This window comes from Ovis canadensis, chromosome 19, assembly GCF_042477335.2.
Source record: "Ovis canadensis isolate MfBH-ARS-UI-01 breed Bighorn chromosome 19, ARS-UI_OviCan_v2, whole genome shotgun sequence".
Classification (NCBI taxonomy): Eukaryota; Metazoa; Chordata; class Mammalia; order Artiodactyla; family Bovidae; genus Ovis; species Ovis canadensis.
The window spans coordinates 51,610,914-51,638,571 of NC_091263.1; the positions used below are offsets into that span (position 1 = coordinate 51,610,914).

At 40.0% G+C, this 27,658-nt stretch overlaps 1 protein-coding gene and 1 long non-coding RNA gene across 16 annotated transcripts in view; one reads left to right on the plus strand and one right to left on the minus strand.

The window, feature by feature from the left end:
* LOC138424644 (uncharacterized) lies at positions 1-27,365 on the minus strand. 13 transcript variants are annotated; one of them, XR_011250911.1, is made up of 7 exons: positions 26,729-27,365; positions 19,546-19,978; positions 11,433-11,562; positions 5,398-5,580; positions 4,146-4,241; positions 3,230-3,384; positions 1-2,099 (listed from the first exon to the last, which is right to left on the minus strand). It is a non-coding gene; the product is annotated as an uncharacterized lncRNA (long non-coding RNA). The 13 variants fall into 13 exon arrangements; XR_011250915.1 differs by lacking the exon at positions 4,146-4,241 and adding an exon at positions 11,714-11,835; XR_011250903.1 differs by lacking the exon at positions 4,146-4,241 and adding an exon at positions 11,714-11,835 and having other exon boundaries at positions 3,230-3,424.
* ADAMTS9 (ADAM metallopeptidase with thrombospondin type 1 motif 9) overlaps positions 1-27,658 on the plus strand; it is a 163,165-nt gene that overhangs the window by 99,944 nt on the left and 35,563 nt on the right. For 2 of the 3 annotated variants that reach the window (XM_069561878.1, XM_069561879.1), the window contains exons 29-30: positions 20,108-20,275; positions 26,747-26,920. In XM_069561878.1, coding sequence (XP_069417979.1) covers positions 20,108-20,275; positions 26,747-26,920 — 342 coding nt within the window. The remainder of the gene's footprint in view (positions 1-20,107; positions 20,276-26,746; positions 26,921-27,658) is intronic. The other variant, XM_069561880.1, reaches the window with a different exon arrangement.

A 27,658-nucleotide genomic window follows, 5' to 3' on the forward strand; every position in this document is an offset into this window, starting at 1 on the left:
TGAAATTATAAAATTTATTTGAACTCAGAGTAGATTAAGACTCTATAAACCACTCATCTCACATGTACTTAAAAACCACAGAACGCACTGTCCTTGCATCTGTTTCATTGGCGATAAAACTTAACTGGACTTTTTTTTTTTTTTAGTATTTACAGTGATTGTATGCTTGTCAGAGATTCTGTTCCTGCTTTCTGACAGCTGATATTTCATGATTGCTTGACAGATTTCTGTTCTTACAGTTTTAAAAAGTCCAAAGGTGGGAATGGGGGCAAGGGTAGAGAGACATTAGACCCTGAGGAGGGTAGCTCCTCCCCCGACTCAGGTCAGGGAGTTGCCCTCCTGGAATGGACACAAATGGAAACTTTGGAATGTGGAGTGGGAGGTAGAGGCTGAGTCCAAGTCTAATTGGCTGGGAGGGAATCCTGATTATTAAACGTGGTTGAGGAAGATTTATTTTATGAGGAGGGAGTAAAAGACTCCAGGTCATTCCTTCAAAAAAGAAGTCGTTAATTTTTCAGCTAATACTTTTTATTTGCCTACTGTGGGGCTAGTCTCTTCTGGGATGCGGAGGATATAGCAGTGCACAATCAGAGCTATTGATTCTACTGGGAAGAGAGAAAATTCGGTATTAAATAAAGTTTAACATGTAAAGAACTGACAATTTTTTCCTGACAGCCTCACTACAACCATAAAAATAAAAGTTGCTATTAGGATATGTGTGTGTGTGTGTGTGTGTGTGTGTGTGTGCGTGCGTATCTTCATGGTTGCTAATGATCTTTGTTCAATAAATATAAATTATTGATCTTGTCTTTCTTTTTCAATGTGCAATCACCCAGTAAATTTTCCGTGATAAATGCTCACTTGCTGATGGCATGGAACATTTAAAAACCTTTTGCCAGGAAGTATGTTTCTGTTCATCTTTTCATTAGAACCCAGACGTGAGTCCAGGGGTCTAAGACTCAGGATAAGTAGAGGGCCTGGCCTTCTGCCTCTCCCTGCAGGGGCCCATGAGCCTCCACACCCACATGGGAAGTTGGGGCTGAGGGTACATTCCCCCCTTCGTTAGGTACCAATAAAAAGATCTGAAATGTGTGGGTTGCCATACTGCCATCTTCGCTCCTTGCTGTTGTTGTTTGCTCTAAAGTGGGATTGTTTTCATGGATCATTTTAATCACTACAAGACCCCTTTCCAGAAATGTATAAAGTAGAGCGTTCATTGGCAGCCAAGAAAGGAGCAGGAAGTAGTATGGAAAACAATCAATACAGGCTGAACCTACAAAGTCACCATTCTTAGTGAGGCCTGCATCCCCTTGCTCTTATTAGAATGAAGTTATGCACTGGCCAAAACAGTCCAATAACTATGATGATGGATACGTTCTCTTTCCAAATATTCTCTCTTCCATATTGCTTTCCACTATGAAAGCTACTAGCCACAAGTGGCTAATATTAAGCGCTTATTATGTGGCCAAGTACAATAGGGATAACGCATTTTTAAATTGTGTGTAACTTAATTATTCTAAATATAAACAGCACCTGTGACTGGTGTCTACTGTATTAGACAGGGCAACCTTGGGCAATTAGCAGTTAATATTCAGCTTGTCAAGGGGTAAGTAAACTTATACAAATAAATTGGGGAGAAAAACCCTGTGTCAGCATGTAATGGATCCCTGTGTAGGATGTCTTTGCATCTAGTGAGTACCATCCGCTTGTCCTTCTTCTGTTTTGCACCTTTGGTTGAAAACACTTCAGTGGTTGTTCCCTGACAGCTGAGCATTGAGAAAATAGGACAGTGAAAAGAGAGGCTTTTAGAATCAGCCGTCTTCAGAATAGTAACTCCAGGGCCTCCATGTAAAAGCAGCTGTTAAAACAAACTCTCCTCTTGTGCATCTCATAGTTCAAGTTCATCATGGCAGTAAGTTCAGTTAAGGAGAAAGAATGTTTATGTGTTCTGTGGGTCAAAAGGGCAAGGTTTGATTGGTGTTTTTAGGAGAAGGCAAAAACGGACAACACCAGGTAGCCACCTTGTAGAAGCTTGAATTCCAAGAGATCATGCTGTCTTTGAGAAGTTTCAGGAAGGCAGCTTTCACATTCAGTGATCCCTGTAGGTAGAGGTTGAGCAGATTAGGTTGATAGAGCTTTTTCAAAGATACTTTAGAAGAATAAGAGCTGAACCAAATGTCTCCTCCATCACTGTAATTGCCATCATTTACCTTCACTTCTCCAGTGTTAAGAAAACATTATAGTTTGTTTCATGTTTATATCCCATATTGATGCCCCCAGAAATTAAAATGTATGTAGCAACATTGGTTCTTTTCTAGTGATAAGATAGAGTTGTGGGTTTGTTGGGGTTTTTTTTTCCCCTTTAGGGCAACATCTGAAGTAAATGATAAACAATAAATGTTCAGGTGGTCTGTATTTTTAAAAGCTCTTTTTATTTTATTATCCTCACACTTAGGTTGTCTCTGTACTAAATTGGAAAGTAAGCAAAAATAACTCTCTTCAGCCACCTTTTTCTGATGTATTTCAGAAAGTAGTAGAATGGATTGTTTCAGTTATCCACGAAAGAGCTAATTTCCCCTTATTTAGTTTTGTACGATGCATTTCCTCCCGTAATTATTGTGATGGTTTTGACTTTTTATTATCACAATAACTTATCACTTACATATTCTACTAGGAGTTATGCAAAGCAATTCACTCCTATTATCAGATTTAATCTCTTCTACTTAATGAGCTTAGTACCATCGGAGAAGTTACCTAGTTGGTACTAGATCAATCTGGCTGAATGAGGATTTGAACCTATTAGTAACCAAGATGTAATCCCCTTATCTTACTCTTTAGTTGGTGAAGTGGTGAAAAGCTGTGGGAAGAGGTTATCTACAATTTAAGATTTTCTGTTTTTCCATGGGGTAGCTACTTGAAACATTCTGGAATTATTGAGCCATTTACAGATTTTGCTCAGAGCTCTAAAGGGATGAATATGAGAAAATTATTTCTCATAAATGTAAGCCAGGTGAAGAGCAAGACTGGGGCCCTCTAGAAGATTTGGAGGAAAAAAAAAAAAGCATCCAGTATTTATTAAGGGCACATTAAGGGATGTTTCTGACATTTTAATAAGCAAGTTCAGTTCAGTTCAGTCGCTCAGTTGTATCCGACTCTTTGCGACCCCATGAATCGCAGCACACCAGGCCTCCCTGTCCATCACCATCTCCCAGAGTTCACTCAGACTCACGTCCATCGAGTCCGTGATGCCATCCAGCCATCTCATCCTCGGTCGTCCCCTTCTCCTCCTGCCCCCAATCTGTCCCAGCATCAGAGTCTTTTCCAATGAGTCAACTCTTCGCATGAGGTGTCCAAAGTACTGGAGCTTCAGCTTTAGCATCATTCCTTCCAAACAAATCCCAGGGTTCATCTCCTTCTAGAATAACTTGAGGTAAATAATCTGTTTTTTCTTTCAGTAGATATATAGATGATTGGGATGATAGATCTCAGGCAAGCCAATTAGAGGTGATTAGGTTAATTGTAGAAAGTGATATGCTATTTTATTACAAGTGAATTATGAAAAATAGTGTAATTAAAAAAAAATTTAGTTTTCTTTTTTAACTCATTTTTTATTGGAATATGGCCAGTAAACAGACAATGTTGTGATAATTTCAGGTTGAACAGCTAAGGGACTCAGCCAAAAATATATATGTATCCGTTTTCCTGCCAAACTCCCCTCCATCCAGGCTACAACATAACACTGAGCAGAGTTCCATAAACTACACAGTAGGTCCTTGTTGGTTATCCATTTTAAATATAGCAACGTGTACACGTCCATCTCCCTAACTATCCTTCTCTCCCAACCTTCTCACCCCTGGCAACCATAAGCTCCTTCATTCTTGAAGTCTGTGAATCTGTTCCTGTTTTGTAAACTAAGTTCATTTGTATTTTTTTTTTTTCAGATTCTACATATAAGGGATGTCATAGGTAAAAAGTGATCTCACACTAGTAACTCTCTGCTTGAAATGATACATATTAAATGTATTGAGTTATCTTCCAAACTCTTGAGCTAAAACTAAGCTACAGGAGTTGAACTCTTCTGTTGATGCCAAGTTTTACTCTTTAAAACTGGTAGGACAGACAACCACTGTGAGTTCCGTCCTTACATTCACTTTGTTCTTCATCCCTCCTTCTCCCAATCACTGATGCATCCCTCCATCCAAGTGGAAAGTGCATGTGAAGACATGGTTATGGTTTGGGAGCTGTGTAAGATGAAATGAGGGAAAAGATGATATAAAAAATTAACTGGAAAAGGGAAGAAATATAGACATAGCCACCACATTTCAAGTGAAATTCTCTTTAACTAAATCATTTATTGAATTGCCCCAAACCTTAATTTATTTTGGGCTATAGAGGCCCACTGTTCAAGCTTGGTGCCTTATGCAAAGTAGGCAGACTATCAATAATATTGAAATGAATGAATGAATGAGAAAATCCTAGTTACTCGGGAACTGAAATGATTATTGCACTGGGCAAAACTATGGAAATAAAAAGCTAACATGTAGGAGGGAATCATAAAAAAAAAAAAAAACGTATAGGTTTAGATGGTCGTGATGTATCAGTAGTGATTTCCTGACTTGGGGAGTTGTATTTATGTGGAAAGTGTCCTTGATTTGGGAAAATTGGACTTTTGGAGATGATGAGACACTATGTGGATTTTCCAGGAAAAGACAAAATATAATGGCATATATATATGTATATATGGAGGAGGATGGAGGGAGCAAAGGTGGTGAAATGTTGGTAGTTAGGGAATTTAGATAAGGGGAGAGGGAGTTCTTTGTGATATTCTTACCATTTTTCTTTAAGTTTGAAAATTTTCAGAGTAAGTGATTTTTTAAACGTTCTTAAACATAAATATATTCAGAGTGTGTATTATACTTCACAAGGAAGCAGAGAGTGTAGGTCTGGATTTATTTTGGGGCTTTAAAAAGTCTGACACATTTAAGGAAGCTGTTTTTAATCTCAGATTTGCACTGTAACATCATAATAAAAGTGGGTGCTCCAGTCTGAGCCTAGCATAAAGAGCATCTTTCGTAGTTTTTCATTGGTTTTTTCCCATGAGCTTCTTCCTCTGCCCTCTCTTCCCTTCCTCCGTCCACCCCTCCCACCCAGGCAGCTAAAATGAAAAGGCCTCTGGGAATGGTGTGGTTTTTGCTCCCCTTTTCCCAGGGAAATCCAGACTTTCACTACCAGGCTTGCTAGTAAATTCCAGTAAATACTTGAATAAATACAGACTCCCCATTTTTATCTATTGCTTCATAGCCAAAACCCAGATTCCTTTGAAAACTAAAGAAATTTTTGAAAAATCAGTGCTGTTTTCCTTCTGCCTCATAAAAAGCCCTCACCCAGCCAACTCACCTCTTCCTCCATTGCAGTTTGCCCGTTCTTAGTGAAATTGTGACTTCCTTCTCCTTGGTTGTCTCTTAGTCAGATCTGAAATGTCTGGGAACCCCTGAGCAGTGGCAGGTCACGGCTGCGAGGACAGGGAAGAATGCTTTCCAGCAGAGCCTGCTTGTTTCACTGTAGCTGTAATCTTCACTGCTATGCATAGAAATTGATTTTACGTTGTACATGTCACATTTCTAAGACCAGGGATTCCAAACCCTTTCAGCCTAGGATCTTGACCTTGTTAAACTGATGTTCAGTGGGTCCTTTGCCACTCTCATCCCCAAAAAGCACAAAAACAAAAAAAAAACCAGCCCTCTGTGTTCCCTGCCCCCACCAAGTCAGTTAAACTCAGTTTGGTTTTGAGAGCTTTCTAAAGGACTTTCTGAAAACCATGAGATAATTCCTTGGTTCTCTAAAAATCAGGGTTGATTTTTATCTACTAGTGGACATTCGACAATATCTGGAGACATAATTGGCTGTTACATATGGGTTTGGGGAGTACTATTGGCATCTGGTTAAGAGCAGCCAGGGCTGTTGTCAAGCATCCAACAGCATGGCTCCCAGAGGATAGGGAGAACTCATGATCAGAAGTCATGGCTGAAGTCACAGTTGTAAACCCCATAGAAATGACGCTGGTTAGCTATCAGAACATACTTCTCTTGAGAGTCGAATTTTCCATCAAGTAGGATATGGGATCCTAGGAACCTAGCCAGGTCAAAGATTTTCAAGAATAAACTAAAAATAGAAGGGTTCCAAAGTTGTCTCAAAAGACTATGAATTTGCAAACCAACAGGCAGTGTCGCTCAGTCTTTTTTGGAGCCGAGAGGGGAAGTTGTGATGTGTACAGATGTGCCCAGTGTGTTCCATAGACATTCTGCATGGCAGCTTTGGTGGGGGCTACCAACTTTGGATAGAAAGTCATCAGTGAGGGTGAGAATTGCTTAAGAAAACAAGGTTACTCCAACATTCCAACATGTTCCTACATTTGGGCTGTATAAACTGATAGCACTCATAGTATAGAGGTGAATGGATGGATGGATAGATGGATAGAGGTAGATCCAGAGATATATAGATACAGATTCCTTTGCATTTTATGTTTCAAACAAACAGCACTTCCCTCATTCATGGTAGAATCTGCATATGTGTAATGGTTCACCTCTATTTAAGAGTTGGTTTCAGAACTGAATATTTAGGAGTTTGGGACAGGAGGTTCTCTTATAAAAGCTTATTTAATCCTAGTGAGCATTTTATCTTGGAAATAGGAGACCAGTTTCTGACTAGAAACCGAGACAGTGGTGCAGAAACTGTCCCATGACTTTCGTATAGGTCCGAAGCAGGGTTTCCCAGCCTTGGCACTAACAATGTTTGGGACCAGATACTTCTTTGTTGTTCTGGATATCATAGGATGTTTGGCCGCATCCCTAGCTTCTACCCACTAGATGCCAGTAGCATATCCTCTTAGTTGTGTTAACAGTGTCTTCAGACATTGGCATATGTCCACTGGGAGCAATATTATCTTTGTCTCATGGTTCTGTGAGTTTCTTAGAGCAGAACTTTCCATATTCTCATGGGCATTAAGTAGGCATAGTAAATTATTATGTTGCAGAGATCACTAGATTTTCACAGTTGTTTTCCCACCAGCTGTTTTTTTAACCTATCAGAAGAAACCATGATCAGCTTTTTCAGATGTGTACGGTTAACCTGGTTTTTCAGTACATGAACTTACGGGGAAAAAAGTTTCTAAAGTTGTACCCCTTCATCCCTCTCCTTTTCCACTTTTCAAATCTTTTCTGCTTTAACAGATGGTAGTTCTATGTATTTACCAACTTCAGACCCCCATGCCACACAGACACACGTATTTATGATCAAAATGGCAAACGGAACTCCAAGATCTGTGGGACAGAGAACATTTTAGATGATCCATCTCCTGGCCCTAGAAAGAAAATCAATCTCAATTCTTCTTCTTCAAAAAGGTCACTAATGATGGCAATAAACTACTAGTAGTGACTCCAGGTCTTTGAGACCAGAGAAGAAATCCATCAGTAGAGGAAAGGCAAACAAAATGAACCCAAGACACTGTCATCAGCCTCAGAAGTTTTATGGTAGGACCCAAACTTTAATGAAATATTGGATTCTTCCCACAATGTTTAAACTTTATTGGATGAAAGAGCAGAAATTTTTATAAAAAGAAAGACTCACATTGGAGCTCAGTGTAGAAGAGACCTTGGTTCTCCATAGGACAAATGGGTGCCACTTTCCAGAAATAATTGGAGCTTTAAATTACCAATGGGCTAACTATGCCAAAAGCTCTTTGAAATTAGAAATAGAGTTTTGCCTTTTACCCAATTATAATCTTAACAGTTATTCTGGGAAACCTCAGTCCTCTGAATAAATGGGTTTCTCTACCTCCTAATCACCAACTGATGACCAGTGGTCTTATGTACCTTGATGTGGCATGTAAAAGTGCCCATCTGCAGTAGGCCAGATGGATTTTACCATCAGTGGAGAAAGAATAACAAGAGGCCCACATTTACTGAGCAACTTCTTTGAGCGAAGGTTTGGGCCTGGTGCTTTATAAGAGTTATTGCTAATCCTCATAGAATCCTTGCAGAATGGTCCGTATTGTATCCATTAGGCAGGTATGAAAACTGAGCTCCAGGCAGGCTAAGTAAAATGTACCAGCATCACACAATCAGTAATTCTTAGATCTAGACCCAACTGACTCCCAGGTTTAATGCTTTCCCTCTCTTTCTCTGGAAGGGCTTTCAGAACTTCTATAAATACTCATTTTGATTTGTGACACCTGCAAAAATAGGCTCTTAACCTAGTGGAAATCTGTTTAGCTTTCTTCTACTTTTTAAAAGCCATTGAAGCTGAGTCTTTGGGGTCTGAATTTTTGAATAGATCCTTTTAACACTTCAGTTACTTTTGAACGGTTTTCAAAAGAACTCAGCAATTGAGTTTAGTCATCGAACACTTTCAGACCAGAGCTCTGAAAAAAAGTTGTATTTCCTCTGGACATTTACAGCATGCTAGAACAGTGTGAATTAATACATCTGTAGGGAGATATCTGCTGAACTAAGAAAAGTAGATCCTTCTGGATGAGGCCTAATACGATTATTTGGGTATTAACTACTTCACTTAGTAGGGAGGCTTCTGATGGCTAGCCTGTAGAGACTATACAGAAGAGTGGCAATGATTTAATTCTATCAGGTTCAATCTTCAGTTAAAATCTCAAGCTTGATGTTGGTTTTGTAATCCTGAATACCCTCTACTTTGAGAGCATTTTTCTAAATGAAAGGGAACTAGAAAAATCAGACTCAAACCTAGACGCATTATTTTGGAACAGTGTAAGTCTTTAGGATTTTTGTTTGATTGGTTTGTTGGTTTTGGGGTTTGTTGTTTGTTTTGGGGGTATATTTTATTTGCCTTTTTGTTTGTTGTTTTGGGGTGGTTGGTCATTTTTGCTTATTGATGTTTCTAGCCAGAATGGAGATAGACAATACCTGGCCCAGATAGAACCCATTCTCACCCATTACCTTTCTTTTTAGTCTACTTTCAGTCTATATATCTACATTTTTTTTCCACCTGGCAAAAGTGTTGATCTGAAGTGACACCTGTGGGGAGGAAAAAAGCATTCTGTGACCCTGATAGTATATGGCAGTCTTAGTGGCTATGAGCCAAGCTTTCAGTGTTAGTCTTGCCCGTGCAGAACCCAGGATTCTACTACTTGCTATCTGTTATCTTACGTCACGTTCTCAGATAACCTTCCTCTTAGATGTCCCCTGTGCAGTATTTAGTCCTGTAACTATGCATTAAATATTAAACCACAAGTGTGCTTAGCCAGTTTGGGAGTGAATAGACACAGAAGATAGGAGCAAGCAATTGTCATTTATTTGAGCCTTACCAGTGAACTAAGCATTGTGTCGAGTGTTTGCTTCACCCATAAAAATTCTTGTGAGATAAGTGATTCTAGCCTCTATTAGATACTATTCATTCATGCATGCATTTGTATGTTCCCTAAGTATTCAGGTGTTTTCTATAAACTAGGCACTGTTCTGAGCACTAGGGAGATAACAGTGAACAGAACAGACAGAAATCCTTGAGCTCATCAAGTTTACATTCTAGTGGGGAGGGGGAATAATGCATAAATCACAAACAAAAGAGGTGAAATATATATTGTGAAGGAACATGAATGGTGCCATGGATAAAAATAAAGAAGAGAGACAATAGCATGTAAGAGGAGATGGGAACTGTAATTTTTTTAAGGTCAGACAATTATCCTATAAAAGGTAACAAATGAACAGAGATCTGGGAAAACAGAAAAGTTAGCTTTGTGGATCCTCAGGAGAAGAATGTTACAGCAGAATGGTATTTCAGGTGAAGACCTAGAGTATGCCAGGTATATCTTGACAATTGCAAGGCAAGTGCGGCTGAAATAAAGGGTGGTAGGATGTGAAATTAGAGATGGAATTGATGGAGGGGAACATGAACGTTCTTCATGGTAGAGGGAGAGAACAAGACCACTAGAGGAATTTTTGCTTACATTTGCTGAAGTAGGAAGCTACTGGGGAAAGGGAGAGTTGAGTAGAAACGTGGATTTGTTTAAAAGAATGAGCCTGGCTTTTGAATTTAGGGGAAGCTACAGGAGGAACAAAGATAGAAGCAGGGAGAACATTAAAAAGCCATTGAAGTAACTCCAATGAGAGTGTTCAATAGAAGTCATGAGAAGTGGTAGGATCCTGACATTTTAAAGGTAATGCTGAAGAATTTGGTCCAAGTTTAGATGTGGGAAACAAGAGAAAGAAAGGAGTTGGAATGACTCCAGCCAAATTTTGTGCACTGACTAAGTGGATGAATAGTTCCCATTGATTGAAATGGAGAAGCTAATCCGAAGATCAGGACAACTTTCGGACATGTTAGATTTAAGCTGCTTACTCACCATCATTTCATACCTGGTTAAGCATTTCACAGAAGATCACAAATGAAGAGACAGAGAGATAGTAGTCAAACTAGATCTGATTGATTCCAAAACCAAGTTCTTACACGTGCTTCTGCCTCAACTCTGGGATTTCCATTTGAATAAATCTCAGAGTAGTGCAGGAATAATTTAAACTCACAGAAAACCATCAAACAAAATTTTAGCCACTTCTATGCCCACTCTTCCATGTTGTGAGCCACTTACATTTTAGCTAGGTTTTATTTCTTCTCATCTCAACCTTTCATAGTGGTATTGAGTCTTTTCAAGGTAAGCAGGAGGGAGAGACAAGGAAAGCCACAAAGGACTTGACTAGTGCCTATTGATAGTAATTTGGTTTTATCTGAAACTCCCAGAAGAACATTGCAAAGTTGAAGGGTGAGCATCTCATTCAGTAATGGTTAAGATGACCTTTTCCCTCTCACTGAGATATATTTCTCTAATTACAAACTCAGAGGTATGCACATTTCAGTTCTGGGGTGGCATTAATATCCACCCAAGGCAAATTCAATACATGAACTACCTACCTCTCCAGCTGTAACTTTTTCGATGTAAGATACTTGACATACTAGCAGATAAAGATGTTCCTTTCACATGAAGCTGATGGAGGAAGGACCAGACAGGCAGAGAAAGCAAGACTGGAAGAGGCAATTAAATGAACTGCAACCTAGTGGTTTTTAAATAACTGAATATACTTAGGCTAGCTCTTTGGGAGGGGGAAGAAGCTCAAGGCCAAACATTGGTTGGGTGTCTGAAAACCCACATATAGCCTATCTGGATTGCTTTTCTATGGAGGCATTCCCAAAGGTACCTTAAGTTCCCATGACTCTCCCTGGCTGCCTGGGACAGTAGTGTTAATGAGTGGGTCTTCTCAGGTGCTATCATCTAGCAGAATGACATCTCCAGATAGCCTTGAACGCTTCAGCCTAGGCCTTTAGTTACAACCCACCTTCAGAGTATCAAGAAACTTGGGTCCGTGTTCCCACCACACATAACATTTCTATCACTCAGGCTCTTCTGCACATACCTTTGGAACAGCTGAGAATAAAGGATCCTAGAACAAAAACGTCACCCACTACCTTCCCCATCTTCCAGTCTGCCTTCACAAATACTTCTGTGGTTAGAGGATGGGTCCTGGTACCATCTTCACCCGTTTCCTGGAAAGTGACAATGTCATGATTTTGCTGAAGTCAGATTACAAAAAAAATCATCACATCTAACCTTACAAGGGAAAGAAGCATTACAAAAATCAGCACTGTGCTTGGGAATGGGGAACTAGGGGTAACAGAGCCTGATAACATAATATACCTCAAATCCCTGGAGGCACTATTAGATGTGGCCACGCTAGAAGTCACTATGTATGGCTTTTGCAGATTTTCTTGGTTTTTGTTTCTGTCTTGATGGGGAGAAAAACTGCAATGTTTATACTCCTGCAGAATAAGAAGATACCCAATTTGGGTTTCACAAGTTCCATGTGTGTATGTGTGAAGTCACTCAGTCGTGTCCAACTCTTTGTGACCCCGTGGACTGTAGCCCGCCAGGCTCTGTCCATGGGATTCCCCAGGCAAGAATACTGGAGTGGGTTGCCGTTTCCTTCTCCAGGGGATCTTCCCAGCCCAGGGATCGAACCCAGGTCTCCTGCATTGCAGGCAGACGCTTTATCCTCTGAGCCACCAGGGAAGCCTCATAAGTTCCGTAGCTAACTTCATATGCTGCTGTATTTCATGTGAAAATGTTTTTCTATCCTCTGATACGAAGTTGTTATATTATGAGGCTGTAGGATGCAACTGGAGAGCATCCACTTTTTGGAAGTGATGGAAGGTGGGGGTCATGAACATCTCTCACTGCCTCCGCTTCTTTTCCTGGCCCTGCCATGTCCCTTGCGAGGTGATTGTGGGGCCATCTACTTGGATATAGTATTGACAGGCGCCTTCAAGTGTGCTCAAGAGCTGACATGTGAATCTTGGTTCCCTTTCTTCCGTAGTCTTAGACCTTTGTAGCATTGCACAGGCTGGGGTTCGGGGTGGGGGGGTCACGGGGGAGGAAGGATGGCCCAGTGCCCCATCCGGCGGCAATGACTATAACTCGTGCATCTGCTTTCTTCTGTGGTGCTCCCTGCCAATCTCATGCTTCCGCAGCTCCTTTTCATGGTAATAAGTGCCATGGTGGTCCTGGACATGAACAGCCATCAGGCAGGCCTGTCAACACTGGCTTTACGCCCTGAAGTCACAGCCCTTGTTTCCTGGCCAAGCTTTTTCTCCTTCCTCCTCTGTCATTTTGGTTCCCTGACGCCCCTGTTCAGAGCCATTCTTGTATTGTGAGAAGCCCTATAAAAATTTCCCTAAACATGTTCACATCGCCAATGAGAAGATATGCTTTTTGACAAAAGAGTCTTAGCATTCCCACCACTGGGGACCGAGTTGGGGAGTGACTGAATATGGTTATCACTAATGTGGATTCTGTGCTTCAGGACATTGAAAGAAACAACATGACACACACACACAAAAAGACAAAAGGCGTTCTTGAGATAGTAAATGTGAACAGGAAATGATGGAGCAGAGATGTGGCTTTCAGTCGTGATGCCTTTCTTTCTCTTACTTGTCTTTCTGTCTTCTGTGTTAGAAGAGCCTGTATTACTGAGTAATAGTCTATGAGAGTAAAAAAGGCACTGCAGAAGTGAAGGAATCGTCCAAATTTACGTCTGCCCTGGGGATCTCTGTGTGACCTTTAGAAAGGAAAGTACTTCCCCCATTCACAAGAGGAAGATTTTTCCAGACTTGTTCACCCAGCAGTGCCTGTATTAGAATGTTAACTTTAGACTCCATAAGTGAACATATATTTTAAAAAATATTCACCTTTTAAACTGCGTGTTAGAAGGTGTTTTTAAAGAGTCCACCAAATACTCTGAATGTGTGTCGATTTTTACACTGTCCCGCAAAACACCAAGGGCTCTGTATACTTTGTCATATCTGGTTGTAAGGCACCCTTGTTGCATATATATGATGGTGTTATCTTCCTTTTATTTTCCCCATTTTACAGAGAACACATCTGAGCTGAGACAGGTTGGGTAACTTGCCCCAGATGGCACCATGATAAAACGACAGATTGCACTCCTCCCTAGGTCTGTCTGACTCCAAAACCTGTGTCTTGAAGGCTGAAATTTAGGGCAAGGTGAAGACAAGTGCCATTCCTCAGCAGTGAGCTGAGGAATCCCGATTTGTGCACAGCCACCTCTTGAATTTGTTCTTAACTGGTATCTTAGAACAAGAGGTAGTGAGACCTGTGCTTTTTCATATTTGTGTTAGTAATCCTTTAAAGCCAGAGGTGCAGAATCTACTCCTGCCCTGGGTAGCCCCAGACCATGCTGCTAGCACTATGTGGGCATGACTGAGTTGGAGTAGAAAGAATTGGGATGTCTGGTCAGCTGTGGGTCCCAAGCAACACGCAAAACACCAGAATCTATTCACAAATCCCCAGTGCAAGTTGGCACCAAGTCGTGTTCTGTGCTGGGCCAGGAGCTCCTACATCCATCTATTGCTTCTTTCCTGTGTGACTATGAGCACGGCGTGTCTCCTCTTCCATTGTGTTGAATTTGTAAAAACAAATACATGGACTGAATAATCTCTGAGATGACCTCTAGCTCAAATATTTGAGAGTTTAGTCCTTGGTGAATCGGCAGGGCAAAATTTACAACCTGTAACCTTCCATTCCTGACCACGCAAAGGGCCATTCAGCAGTGAATAGAGAGGAAAACTCAGCATATGACCTCAGGCCGAATGCAAGGGGTGAATCAACCTTGAAAACTGGCCACGAGAAAACCAGACTGTGGCTCTAACTGAAGGGAAATGTGGCTCTTTATCTTCACGTGAGATTGTACATAGTGGTATGCTCACTTTTCGTAGCGTCTTTCTTCCCGGAGTGCTAAAACGGTTGTATTAAAATGAGAAACACATTGTATAACCATCCTCTTCCTGGGAGACTAACGAGTCAGAGATCTCTCAGATAGTCTTAGGAAGCGTTTCTTTGAAGTCCCAGTTCTCTGTTGTCAACATGGATAAGCCGAGGTGAACGAACAGCCTGCTGTCTTAACCAGGTCTTCTCTTCAGACTGACTTAAGGAAGAAAATGGTCATTCTGGAAACATACCTGCTGTATTTAGAGGCTAACTCTGCTGTTTCCTGGCTCTGTGACCCTGGGCAAGTCGTGTCACCTCTTTAATCCTCAGTTTCCTTATTCATTAAGAGGAATCCTAATAGTACCTGAGCCACGGGGTTGCAGTAGAGATTAAATTGGAGAAGCTAGTATCTTTGATCTCATGGTCCCACTCATATAGGAGGTCAATAAAAGTTAGCTGATGTGATTTCTAATAGTCCTGCTCCAACTCTTTGAATCTAAATAGCTGTGCCAAATCAGGTGGGTCACATTCCAGGTGGTTCTTTCTTGAAACCATTAGGAAAATATGACATTTGGGTCATAGTCCATTTCTGTGATGGTTGTAGCCTTCATGTGTTCATTCATTCCTATAAATATTTTCTCAGAGACTACAGTGTGGAAAGCAGTAATAAACATACGTGGATTGCAGTTACTATCTTTTTCTCGTGTTACAAAGCCCACATGGATTTCTAGGTCTTGCACTGAGCAGTTTTGAAACCTTGATCCCTAAGTCTATATCTCTCCTCTCACATTCTTGTTTATTTTTTCTGGTAAACAGTGGGTTTATATTTTCTAGAATCCTTTGCTTTTCATGATGGCAAGATGTTCATGCAATATTCACTTCACTTATCACCGTAATTGGCAAAGGCAGTTCTGAACCGTGGGCGTATACATTGCCTGCTTTCTGATATCATACTTTCCAGATGGGATCTGACTATGTTTTTTAAACAAAATTGGAATGAGAGTGGAATCAAGAAGAGCTTATTGTTATGAAAGGACACATTTCATTTTTTATATTAAATGATTTAGATGATTTTTTCATATTTTATAGAATCACTAGGGAAAGGCCTTGAATAATAATTAGTAGAGTCTCCTGTCTCATAACTAAACTCTGCCCACCAGTCTCAGAATGATGGTTTTCTATCTGACTGTCAAATGCTTAGATCATTATAGAGTCCTGGCTTAGCTTAGTAGATTCTAGCATTTGACCTTTCTCTTGGCTTTTCAATTCGTATTTCTAACCTGCTGTCAGTCCTCTGTTTGGAAATATAGACTCCTTGATCAATATCCTCCAAAATACATTTCACATAAACAGAATCTTATATATACAAATCACTTGGAGATAAGAATCACTCAGACATACTCCACTGTGCCCAGACACTCTGCTGGAGCTGTCCTCCTGGACCGTCCATTAACCTTTATGTATCAAGCATCAGCTACAACTTGAGTAGTCCTGGTCCACACCCCACTCACTGCATTACCTCCTCTGAGCGCCCAGCATCATTCAGAAGCTTCTCATCAAGAAGCTTCCTTCTGGCCAGATATTGTGTGTATCCGTGACCTTCACCCTCCCCTTCTTATTCCTTCTTGGCTCCTAATGGTGTCCTTACCGGTTCCGTGTGGTTCCCCATCTCCCTTCAGATGTCCAGGTTCTCACCAGCCTCAGCAATGCTAGGGATTTCATTCTCTCTGGATCTTCAGTCCTTGTCATCCAGGCAGACACACCAGGTTGTTTGCTGGCTGCTGGGTGACTGAGAGACCCAGCTCCTCAATATAAGTGAAGGGACCAACGCAGGGCATCCCTAACGCCAGGGACAGCACACCAGGAAGAGTGAGATGCAAATCCATGCCGCATCCAGAGCTACTACTAGAGAGAGACAGCCAGTTCCATTTCCACCATGTGCATTGAAATGTACAGATTTTAAACTCTTAGACCTTCATCTAAAACATTTAGACAACCTCTCCACAAAGCTCCATGTTAAACATTCCCTTTGAATGACCTCACAGAAACAAAAGCCAAGACATTAGAGATACTGACCTTGGTGTTTCTATGTAACAAACAGAGATTACTTTGAGAGTGTTGCTCAAAGTTGGAGGAAAAATCATTCTCTTAAATATGCTGGGTTGTTTCTCCAGAGGGAAAAAGTCAGGGTCCACCTGGCAAACTAGAAGTCTATTTGGCTGCAAATATAAGGAGTTAAATATTCCCCAGAACAGGAAACTTCATATATGTAGCCAAAAAATAATATGTGCTAGGTGACACACTAAATTTAACTATTACTTCTGCAATGCATGCTGACACAAAAATCAGTGCCTGGGAAAGGACTGGAAATAATCAGACAGAAATTTCCCTCAGAATAGAAGAGCTAAAACCTGTGTTTATTTGGTTATCAAGATGATAACTTCTTTATGAAATCATAATAGACCTATTAATAAGCCTGCTAGCTAGGAAAATTTCCACAAGCAGCTGCTTTTTGTCATTGGTAATTTAGAAAACATGAAATAAAAGGTGTTTGCTATCAGATTAGATACCTTAAGAATTTCTTTATTACTTGTAGATCTGAATTTTAGGCAAATAATACGTATGGTAAGTCATACTGAAGTGTTGCATCCTTTTCTCCAAATCAGTTTCATTCATTTCCCCAAATAAGAAAACCACCCTTAGAAATGGGTGGATGCAGCTAATCCAGGTATTTAAAAGATTTTTAAGGTTTATATTTCAACTCATCTTCCTCCATCCTGGGCAATAGATGTTGGTTGCACCAGTGGCACCTCTCAGATGAATTATTATCAGTGATGCTGTTGATTTTCATTGTGCTGTTACGTTCCCAAAAGACATCTAGCCACTTATATTGGAGTCATACTGGGAGAGATGTATACACATAAAGCATTTTGGTTATGCCAATTTGAAAATGCCACTTGTCTTCAATAATAGTACCTATCTCTGTGGTTATTGGAAGGATTAAATGAGATAATGTATACAAAGTCTTTGAGCAGTGCCTTGTACCTGATGAATGGGAGAAAGCTGTGCCTTTGCTAATTCTGCCTCTGTAGATTGCTCCCTAATATTAGGTTACCTCTTCCAGTGACCACTAAATGGATTTGTTTTATTTGTTCATTCAACACTTATTGAGCACCTGCCAAGTTCTAAGAATTCTGCAAAGTGTGGGAAGTGTAAGCCCATAGTGATAAACAAAGCTTCCGTAACCCCTGACCTCATGGAACTTACAGACCAACAGATTACTAAATCTCCATTTCCACCAACTCTCTTCCTCCCCTCCATATTAAGGGACAGCTTGTCTGAACTGTTTGTATATTGAAATGATGATCCTTCAGGGTCAAACTTGCTTTCAACTGATACTTGTTCATCTGATTAATAAGACAGCTATGTCTGTTTCTTCACCCTAATCAGACACATTACCACCCATGAACCCATATCCTCTAAATTCAGCTCACCTCCTAGAAAATAATATATTCTTGATCCCCCGTGCTGTTTTTCCCATCTCTGTCCATATCATCCCTCTAATCCAATTGCCCAAAGCAGAAAACCTAGAGGCCTTCCTGACCTGCCCTCTCCCATCCACCCCACAGCAGATCCATCAGGGAACTGTCATTTGTAGTTCAAAAACTGTTTTAAATTCACCAGCTTCCTTCACCCCTCCACTTTGCACCCTCATCAATGCCACCATCACTTCTTGCTTGGACAACTGCGTAAGCTTCTCAACAAGTTTTCTTGTTTCCACTAATGCTGAATTTCTACCCATTGTCTACTCAGTAGTGAAAATAGAATTTTGAAGCAAAAATTAGACTGTGTCTTACGCTAACTTAAAACACCTCAGTGATTTTCCATCTTGTGGAGAATAAAATATATTATTATGACCTATTAGCTCGACATGGTCTGGCCCTCAGGAATGCCTCAGGGACTCCTCTTCCAGTCACTTCAGCCCCTTTTCTTCAGAGTACTCATGTCAGTTAGCAAATATGTATTTGTTTTTGTTGTCACTTGATTAATGCTGGTCTCCCTCACTGGTCTCTAAACTCTACAAGGGCAGGGATTGTATCACTTTTATTTATCACTGTATTCCCAACACTTCGCATAATCCTGAAAACTTAGTAGGTGCTTCATAAATGTCTGCTGACTAAACAAATGAATGCACCTCAGACTCTAACTGTGCCTGTAATTTTGGTGGAAGTAACATTTTTAAATATTAAAATTAGTCACTAATAATAGGGATTATCTGTGTGTAAGTTGGTTTACAGGTTTATCTCCAACTTCCTGGAGATTCATTATAAAAGTCTTCTAGAATTGTAGCCCAAAGTCTTCATAAACATCAAAACACTAAAGGTTGAAAGATGGATATTTTTGTTTTGATGTAGATATTTAAATTGGACTCCTTCCTTCCACACTGTATAGTCCTTCCAGAATGACTACTCAAAATCATAATACTCACAAAGTTAGAGCTCAAAAGAAAAAAACCTTTCCATCTCCCAAAGTAAAAAGTTAGACCCAAATATATTAATATACATATTTTATATTTCTCTAGCAGCTACTTTGGAATTTTTATAATAGTCTATATTTACTAGAAAAAAACATGTCTGGCACATATATGAATGGGTCACTTAGAGCTCGGGTGGTAATGGTGGTTCAATTTATATTAGGCTACATGTTTTACGTGGTGCTCTTTATCTGTTAGACATGAAAGGACACTTTGGCCATTTAAGTTAACAAAAACACAAAGGTAGCAGGGGAAACTAGAAACATTGAATAGAAAGAAATGACACTTGAAATCTATTTTTGTTGCGTTTTCACATTTTGCTCTTCATTCTTAAACTCATTTCCCTCTGAAATGTAAGGACATTGTATTGGGAAATAATGTGTCTTGAAAACCGGAGCCAGCAAGCTTATGATCCAAGTGGTAATGACTTCTGTAATCGCTAATGAGGCAATGGACGTTGAATATCTCAGTGTACTCATTGGGGCCAGCCTCTTGCCTATTCTACAAGAAGCTGTCATGTCACATTTTTGTCCTGACTCCGTGAGCACTTTGATTCCTAAACCTTTCTGAGAAACCTACTCTGAAATCAAAGTCAAGTTTCTTAGATGTGGTCAGACAAGGTCACATTAAAACAGTTCAGTGAACCTGCAGATCAAAGTTGAAAGGTAATGCCTCCCTCCCAAACTTGGCACAGACCCACCTGCTAACTTACCTTTCAGTTTCTAACATGCCTTTTTCACCTTCTTTCCAATGGGCTGGGAAAATGAGAGCTTATCCTCTGAAAAATGGTAGAAGAGTTTCCTTAAATCAATTCATTAGGAAATTGAACACAGCTGTATTTTGGAAATGCACCTTTATCCAAAAGAGTGGATCACAAGGCATTTTGCTGAAGAAATATCTTGATCAGAGACTGCATGAAGTGAGATGTCCAAAATAAATCCTTACTAATTCATAGTAGGACTTCTTTAAATCACAATTTTATGGTAATTTCAGGTTCATGGGCTTATTTTTGGCCTATATTACCAGGATTTACCCTCACTCTTGAGTGACCCAAAATACTAGACAGGATTCCCGCTGTCCACATTTGTGTCCTCCACTGCCACGTTCCTTCCATGTTGAGCCTTGAGATATTATCCAAAATGGCACTGCAAAGGGGGAGGGAATGGTGACTCTTGTTAGGCATGATCTTAACATCTCACGACCTAGGTTTTTATCAAATTTCTTGTGATTAAAAAAAAAAACAACAACAACCTTGCCATTGCTTTATATTTCAGTGTTCTGTCTCTTGTGGTCGAGGGCATAAACAACGAAATGTTTACTGCATGGCAAAAGATGGAAGCCATTTAGAAAGTGATTTCTGTAAACACCTTGCTAAGCCAAATGGGCACAGAAAGTGCCGAGGAGGAAGATGCCCCAAGTGGAAGGCTGGCGCCTGGAGTCAGGTGAGCAATGCTTCTCCTCTAACGACTTCTTCCTTACCTTTGGCCATGTGGCTGACCCCAGTGTGTTGGCTTGTTTCCCTGCTCAGTTTCAGTTTTTTAGAGGGGAGTGTGGAGACAGGAAAGGAAACAGCCTTACATCAGAATGCTCGCTAGCTGTGGGACCTTGGGCAAGTGGCTTCATCCCTTGGTGCTTTGGATAATAAATATAATAGGACAGTAGTGGGGATTAATTCTAAGTGGTGATAGATGTCAACTGTGTAGGACAGAGTAGTCCCTCAATACTTTGCTGATGGCATTTTTATTGCTATTCACCATTTAGAAAACCACTAATTCAGATTCAGTAAGGTTGACTATGGTTACCTGGCAGGAATTGAGTTCAAATTTACCTTTGAGGTTCTTAAAGAAAGAGCTGTCAATATGAAGTATTAAAGAATACTTCTCTGCCTGTTAGATTGTATACAGTAGAGGTGGGGGATAGATGGGGAAGTTTTCTGTCATTTCCTAGCTCTGCGACCTTGGGTGATTTGTGTGACCTTGCTGACCTGACTTCATATAACTCTTATGAGGATTTATTGCAGTAATAAATGCCACATACTTAGCTCAGTAGTTTTAACTCTAATAATCTCTCGAGAGTAATGTTTTGTTTGAATGAGTACAGTATGTGTATATACAGTGGGAAAGTAGGGTAAATACCCAAGAAACTGATTACGGTTAGACTCCACTAATTCTACACATTTGCTAAATTCAATAGGTTTCCCTATTGAATTCAAGATGGAACTTGAGAAGCTTCTATTTACACGTTAACAATTGATGGGTGAACAGATCACTCATATCTGACCCTTAAAGTATATCTTGTACTCCTCACATATACATTTCCTCAGCTTAGTTGAAGGTGCTTACTTAAAAGTAGTAAGGGCCAATGTCTTTTCACATATTCTGTATGTAATATGCTCTTTCTCTCCATTAATTTGATGCAGTGAGGTTTTGCTGAGTTTGCGGTTCTGTGCAGTAGAGATGTATGCACATACTCTGGAGAATCAATAGGAAAACAGGTTCAAGGTTGGCAGCCTGTAGAACTGATTCTTTCAGAGCCTGGATCTTGATTCCTAACACCCCAAAGAAGCTTTGTACAGCTGTGTTAACATGAGAAGGAGTTGAGAATCCTCCGTTTCAACAGGAATGATAGGAAATTCCTCTAGAAATACGAATTTTTCTTAAATGCTCTGGGCTGCCGTCATTGTCCCCCATACCTCACAGTCATATTCCCCTTCACACAGAAATAAAATGTGACCTGCATTGTACCCCAGCAGAATAGCCTCAGAGTGCTTTTATCATATCATGTTTTGTTTTTATTTTTATTTTAATAGTCAAAGCGTCTGTGCCCAGCCAAAGCTAGTTCCTCTTCTGGCTTCTTCAAGGGATCAGATTTTTAGGCAGTATTTCGTACTGGTCATCAGTAATGGTTTGTCTAACTGACTACTGTCATCTCTGACTTCCAGCCCTTGTATTTTCGAGCTGTTCAATTCATGTAAAAGCCTATAGCTAACATTATTTAAGATACCACACTAATTAGCTTGTCCTCTTGCACACTTTCATGCTGTTATTTTGCTTTGTGTCCCTTGGCCTCTACTTATCTATTTGCATCTTGTCAAGATGCACTTAATTGATAGTTGTTATAAAAGTCAATTCATTTAAAAGAAGGATGATTAAAAGAATCTTTCACTCTTTGTTGGTAAGCACAGAGTGAGTTTTACTCTCATATCCTGTGAACTTGATGGAAAGTCTAAAATTGCTCACAAAGCTGGGATGATTAGGTTTGAACCCTTGGGGTTTTTCCAAACATAAAGTAATAGGATTATCGGAATGCTTCCCCAAAAAAGACTGCACCTGTTCAAAATGATTGCTTAGGAAAGTCTAGTTACCTTTGTGGAAAATGCAAGTAAACACAGTCGTGTAATGGTCTGTGGCCAACTTTCTAATGCTCTGATTTGATTTATAGAAATGAATTATAAAAGCAGGCAAGATAAGATGCTACACGGGTAAAATCCGATTTGTGCAATTTTGAAACATACCTGAAGATAATCAGACCCAGAGGTTGATGGAGAAAGATAGTCTGCATGATTAAAGATTATTGGTTTACTAATGATCCCATGGTAAACAGAAATATCCCTAAGGCAGTAATATAAAGCAAGAGTAATGATTATCCATTTGCAAAAATATTTAGAAGATTTTGTATCTGGTTCTTCTGTTTTCTGCTGGTGGCTGTATTTTAGTCATCTCATTTTCAAGGTAGGGGAAATAATTATTGTAATTTCTCATTATGTCAAAATGTCTGGCAATAATAAGGCATATAGAATATTGGGATAGGAAACTAGTACAGCCATGCTAATCTTCTTTGTCTCTTCCTCAGAATTAGTTTTTTTGAGGTTTAAAGTGGAATGTTTCACTTTTATGTCTTTTGAACATCTTGAATGTGTCAAGGAAATTTTCCTAGTAAAAGAAGAACTTTAATTGAAAAACATACTCAAGGGTTTTTTGTTTTTTTTTTCAAAAATTCATGTTCAGTTTGTTTAGATGATTTTGATCAAGAGCTGAAATTTTCAGACAAAATCAGCATCTGATTCTTGATTCAGCTTGATAAATGTGAAGGCTCTGTTAGTTCCATGATTCAGAAGCCTTCCAGAGTAAAAATCGTTAATGTATCCTATTCCTATAGAAAAGCTTTCTAAACAAAAGAAGATTAAGAATAAACAATAAAAACAATCAAATTAGAATGGAAGTAACACTTTGCCATCATTCATTTATCATGAATTCATTCAGCCCTGAGATACCAGTTGTTTTTTGATACTTGAACATTTCTGTGGTCAGGATGGTCCTTACATTAATAGAAGGTCATGATTAATTGCTCCTTTTTCTTTCTCAGTGATACAAAATGTAGTACTGTGTCTTGAAGTCAAGGAAACACTTGATTTTTTTAAAGTTCTTCAGTGCTCATGCCAAAATGGAAACCGGTAAATTGCATTATGAACCTACCAGACATTTTTGGTTGGGATTTTTTGTAATTACCATGAGAGTGGCTTGGCCATGGTGATTATGAAGTGTTTAATGGAGAAACATGGCAGATGTACAATGTGTGTCCTTTGAGAAATCTTAGAAACCCCATGCACATGGTCAACGATGAGAACTTGAGGTGCCTTAGTGATTTGTGCTCTCTGTGACTTGTATTTGAACTGCAAACATTGATGTTGAATTGTTTGAAAACAGTCCTTTCACCCACACTCTTGCTGACGCAGTACAAGAGGCTGCATAATACTAGCACCATATTTTAAAACTGGAAGCCAAATCCTAGTCCACAGTAGCCTTGGTTTATTGCCTAGGATAGAACTAATTTGAATTACTTTTTGTTTTAGTTTTTGCTTGAGTTAGGGTGATTGTTCTTTGCCTTATTTATGTGTGGAGTATCTATGTAAAAGGTTTACTGGGAAGTATGAAAGATATTTTATGCAAGATGCTTAGCATAGAAGTAGCAGTGATTTTGTAACTCTTGGGATGTTTGGAGGTGGCTGGAGACAGGTTTAGTTGTCTCAGTTTGGCAGAGGAGAGGGAATGCAGCTGACATGTAGTAGGACAGAGCCCAGGGATGCCCCTGAACTTCCTCCAATGCACCACACAGCCCCCGACAGAAATGATCTCCTAGGTTGAGAAACCCTAGAATAGAGCCTGGCCTAGTAAGTGCTCACTAATTTGCTATTACTGTTACCAGTTGTTATTTATTAAAGTTAGTTCATACTTTAGTTAGTTATTAAAGTTGTTATTTTCCAGGCTAATCCCTCCTTTGAATCCTGTCATGGCCATGTAGCAGTCACACTGATAGAAAGTATGTAAAATTCTTTCCAGGCTTTCAAGTGTGTATTGCAGTCCCCTAAGCATCACAAGGTCCATAGAGGTTCTTTTTATCTATAGAAAGAAGCATTAACTTTCCCCTTTAAATCGATGAGTTCTGCATTCTAACATTGCATAGCAGGGAGTCCAGAGAGATGAAACACAGCTCCTAGCTTAGTAGTTTAGAACTAAAAACATCTGCGTTCAAACCTGCACAAATAGACGGCCATGCAGGAATGATAGTTGCAGGGGGAGGGCACATGTTAATATGCTGCTCAACCTTTTTCTTCTGCAGAGTAACTAAAAATTGGACTACATAGAACAAGAATTAAGCACGCACATGTGCACACACCACCACCATCAGCACCTCCAGGGTCACACAGAGGTCTTTCTGGTGCTGTTTTATTCATGGGGTTTCTGCACAAATTTCTCAGAATTTACCAAGCAAGTCTGGCTCGCTCTGTATGCTAAATGTTGCCTCCCCTGAGACAGCACAGGAAGAAAAGTTCAACACAGAGAACTGACTCTGATGCAGTACACTTCATTTTGAACCAAGATTACCATGGATGCAGGTTTCACAGAGGCAAGGCTTATTGTACCTTGCTGTGCATATAAGCCCTGTAAAAATCTTTGAATATGTTAAGTCAGGGCTAGCTTTGGCAATATGAAAATCAAAAGCCACAGTGACATTACTGTATAATTGAAACTTCCTCTGTCTCTATTTACCCTTTGAAAAAAAATATTGAACATTGTAGAAATTATTTCTTAAATATCAGATGCTTATGGCTGATAATACCTTACCTTTGCTGAGCCGTAAGTAATAATTTAGTAACAAACAGTAGCATCAAAAAGAAATTCCATTTACTTAGAACCTGGATAGTATACACCCAGAAAGTCTTTAATGTTTTTTCCTTTTTCTTTACCTTATTAAAGCATGATGAGATTTTGAATGTATATCAGCTCTATGCAAACTCAGACTTGTTTACTTAATCTTATTTTTTTCCTTGTGTTTTTACTTGGATACATTGTTCTGGAATTGTTCTGTTTTATGCTTAAGGCCCCAAATTCAAATACTCAAAGAGTGTTTTGGTTGTTGTTTGCTGTCCGTGGTTGACAATTTCTGTCATTCCTGTGCTAATTCTCCCATGCCATAGTTCATTCATTTAATGTGGAATCAATGGGAAACATACACATAGCTCCCCAAAGTATTAAATGACCATCTTCTGTAGACAAGGCAGTCACTTGTGCTCAGGCACCCTCTCATTCCACCCAGAGCACAATGACTTTAAATGTCTGATTTCTTGTGGGTCACAAACTCATTCAATCCAATTAATACAATTAAACCCAAACAATAGTAGCAATGTTGCTCTAAAATATTTCCTTCTCTTCAGCTAGCTTTGATGTGAACATTTAAGCTCCTTGCTTGGCAGACTTATCTGAAATGATATGATTTCCCAAGCTGCCTTCTAAATATTATCACCTGTTTTTTTAGAATCTGAAATGGAAATAATGCTAATATGCACCAGAATTCATTAGGGGTGCTTCTTGATAGTAAATTCCCATTAGCCTCAGAGTAAGATGAATCCTGCTGCAGGGTAGTTGGACAGGAATTTCTGTCTAATTTAAAAGCTTGATTCTATTCTGTATGAAGACTTCCTGTTAGGAATATGACTTTAATGTATGTTAAGTTTATTTTCTCAATCAGACAAATGAATGGAGGCTCAGCTATCACACAAACTTGGAAACAATTTTTAATAGCTAAGTGAAATAACAGGCATTTCTTTCCAGTTAAATGTTGCCTTTAGTTTCTCACTGTCAAAAGCTTAATAAAGATAATAATTCTTGGCCTGCCCATGAGTGAGATTATAAAACCCAGTAACGAGGAAACCACTAAAAAATTAATTTAGAGAAAAGTTAATTGCAGATTAACAGGGTGTTTTGCAGCTTGGTCAACAAAATGTTTCAGCCTGATTAACAGTACTTTTCACGGGCTGAAAACGCAACGCCCAAGGAAATAGTTTTTTTCTGTCAGCTTTTATTTTTCATACATTCATCCAAATTCCCCTATCTCCATTAATAGGAGCAAGAAGAAGAGGAGGCTGGAGAAAATAATTCTACTTATAAGGCCATAAAATCTTCAGTGATTTTCTCTCCTTGAGTTATAATTTTCATCTGCCAAGAAATTCTCTTGTGTGCAACTGTCTCTCCAATTTTCAAGGCCCTCCAACCTTCCGGGATAGAAATCACTTGGGAGTTTCATTTCCCATGGCAGCAGTACTCTAGGATGGTACTGAATGTCCCTGAATGATGTCTCCCGGCCTCTTCCATTGTCCAGGAGTTTTGTTACCTTGAGAAATTACCCCCAAACTTGAGTCTCTTCCTCACTCAACTGGCTTTGATAGGCAATGAGGCTGCAGATTGTAGACATTTCCTGGGTCCCTTTCACTGGAAATTAGAAAACCCCGTGATGGCTGTGAAGATCATTGGATTAGGAATGCCATCCCCAGGTCCTTGACCCTCTCCACCCTGATGACCGCCCCCTCCCACCAGCAACCCAGAGCTCCCACTTACATCCTCTTGTCCTTGTAGTGCTCCGTGTCCTGCGGCCAAGGCGTGCGGCGGAGAAATGTGGGCTGTCAGATGGGAACGCACAAAACAGCCAGAGAGACCGAGTGCAACCCCTACACCCGACCGGAGTCGGAGCGCGCCTGCCAAGCCCCGCCGTGTCCGCTCTACGCGTGGAGGGCAGAGGAATGGCAAGAAGTAAGTAGAGCCAGGAAGCGGGCACCTGCCAGCCTCTCGCTCAGCCCCCTTGCTATCATCACATCCGTTCCCCTGTGAAGCCCTCCAGCGCGGTGAACAGGCTGGCGTTTTCCCACCAGGTCACTGTCAGAGGGCAGGAGTTCGTTCCAGGCAGGGTGGGAGAACTCCTCCTTTTTCTGCCATTCCAATGCTTGTGTTCTTGATGTTGCAAATCTGGCTGCCTCCAGAAAAAGTTGAACAGGCCGTGGGCCAAATGCATGAAGATAACTTTCCCAGAAGGAGGGGGAGATGGAAGAAATATTTTTGAATGTGTGTATTCAGATGTGGTCATTTGCGTGAGTTCAGACAGCCACTGGGCAGACCCTAGGTAAGATCTCCTCTGGAATTTTTTTTTTTTTTCCTTCCACAGCTTCAGCCATCAGCTGGAAGGCAGGCATTTCATTTGAAACCCGGATTAATTAGTGAAGGATTTTCAACATTTAAAAAACTGAGTGCTTCTGAAGAACTGCTCCGTTGATGCAGAAATAGACCAATTTGTTTTTCTCCAAGTTAATGTCTAGTTAAAGAAAACACTAAGTGTCCCTGAGGAATGGCCTGGCTCTAGCATAGGACTTTCGTAGGGAGGATCCTCTGTTTCCAGTGGAGAAGATTCAGTTGTAGAAAAGGGAGGAAAAGATATTTTAAAAAGCAATACTTTATCTACTGACATTGGAATGAAACAGAAAGTACAAGGTGTAA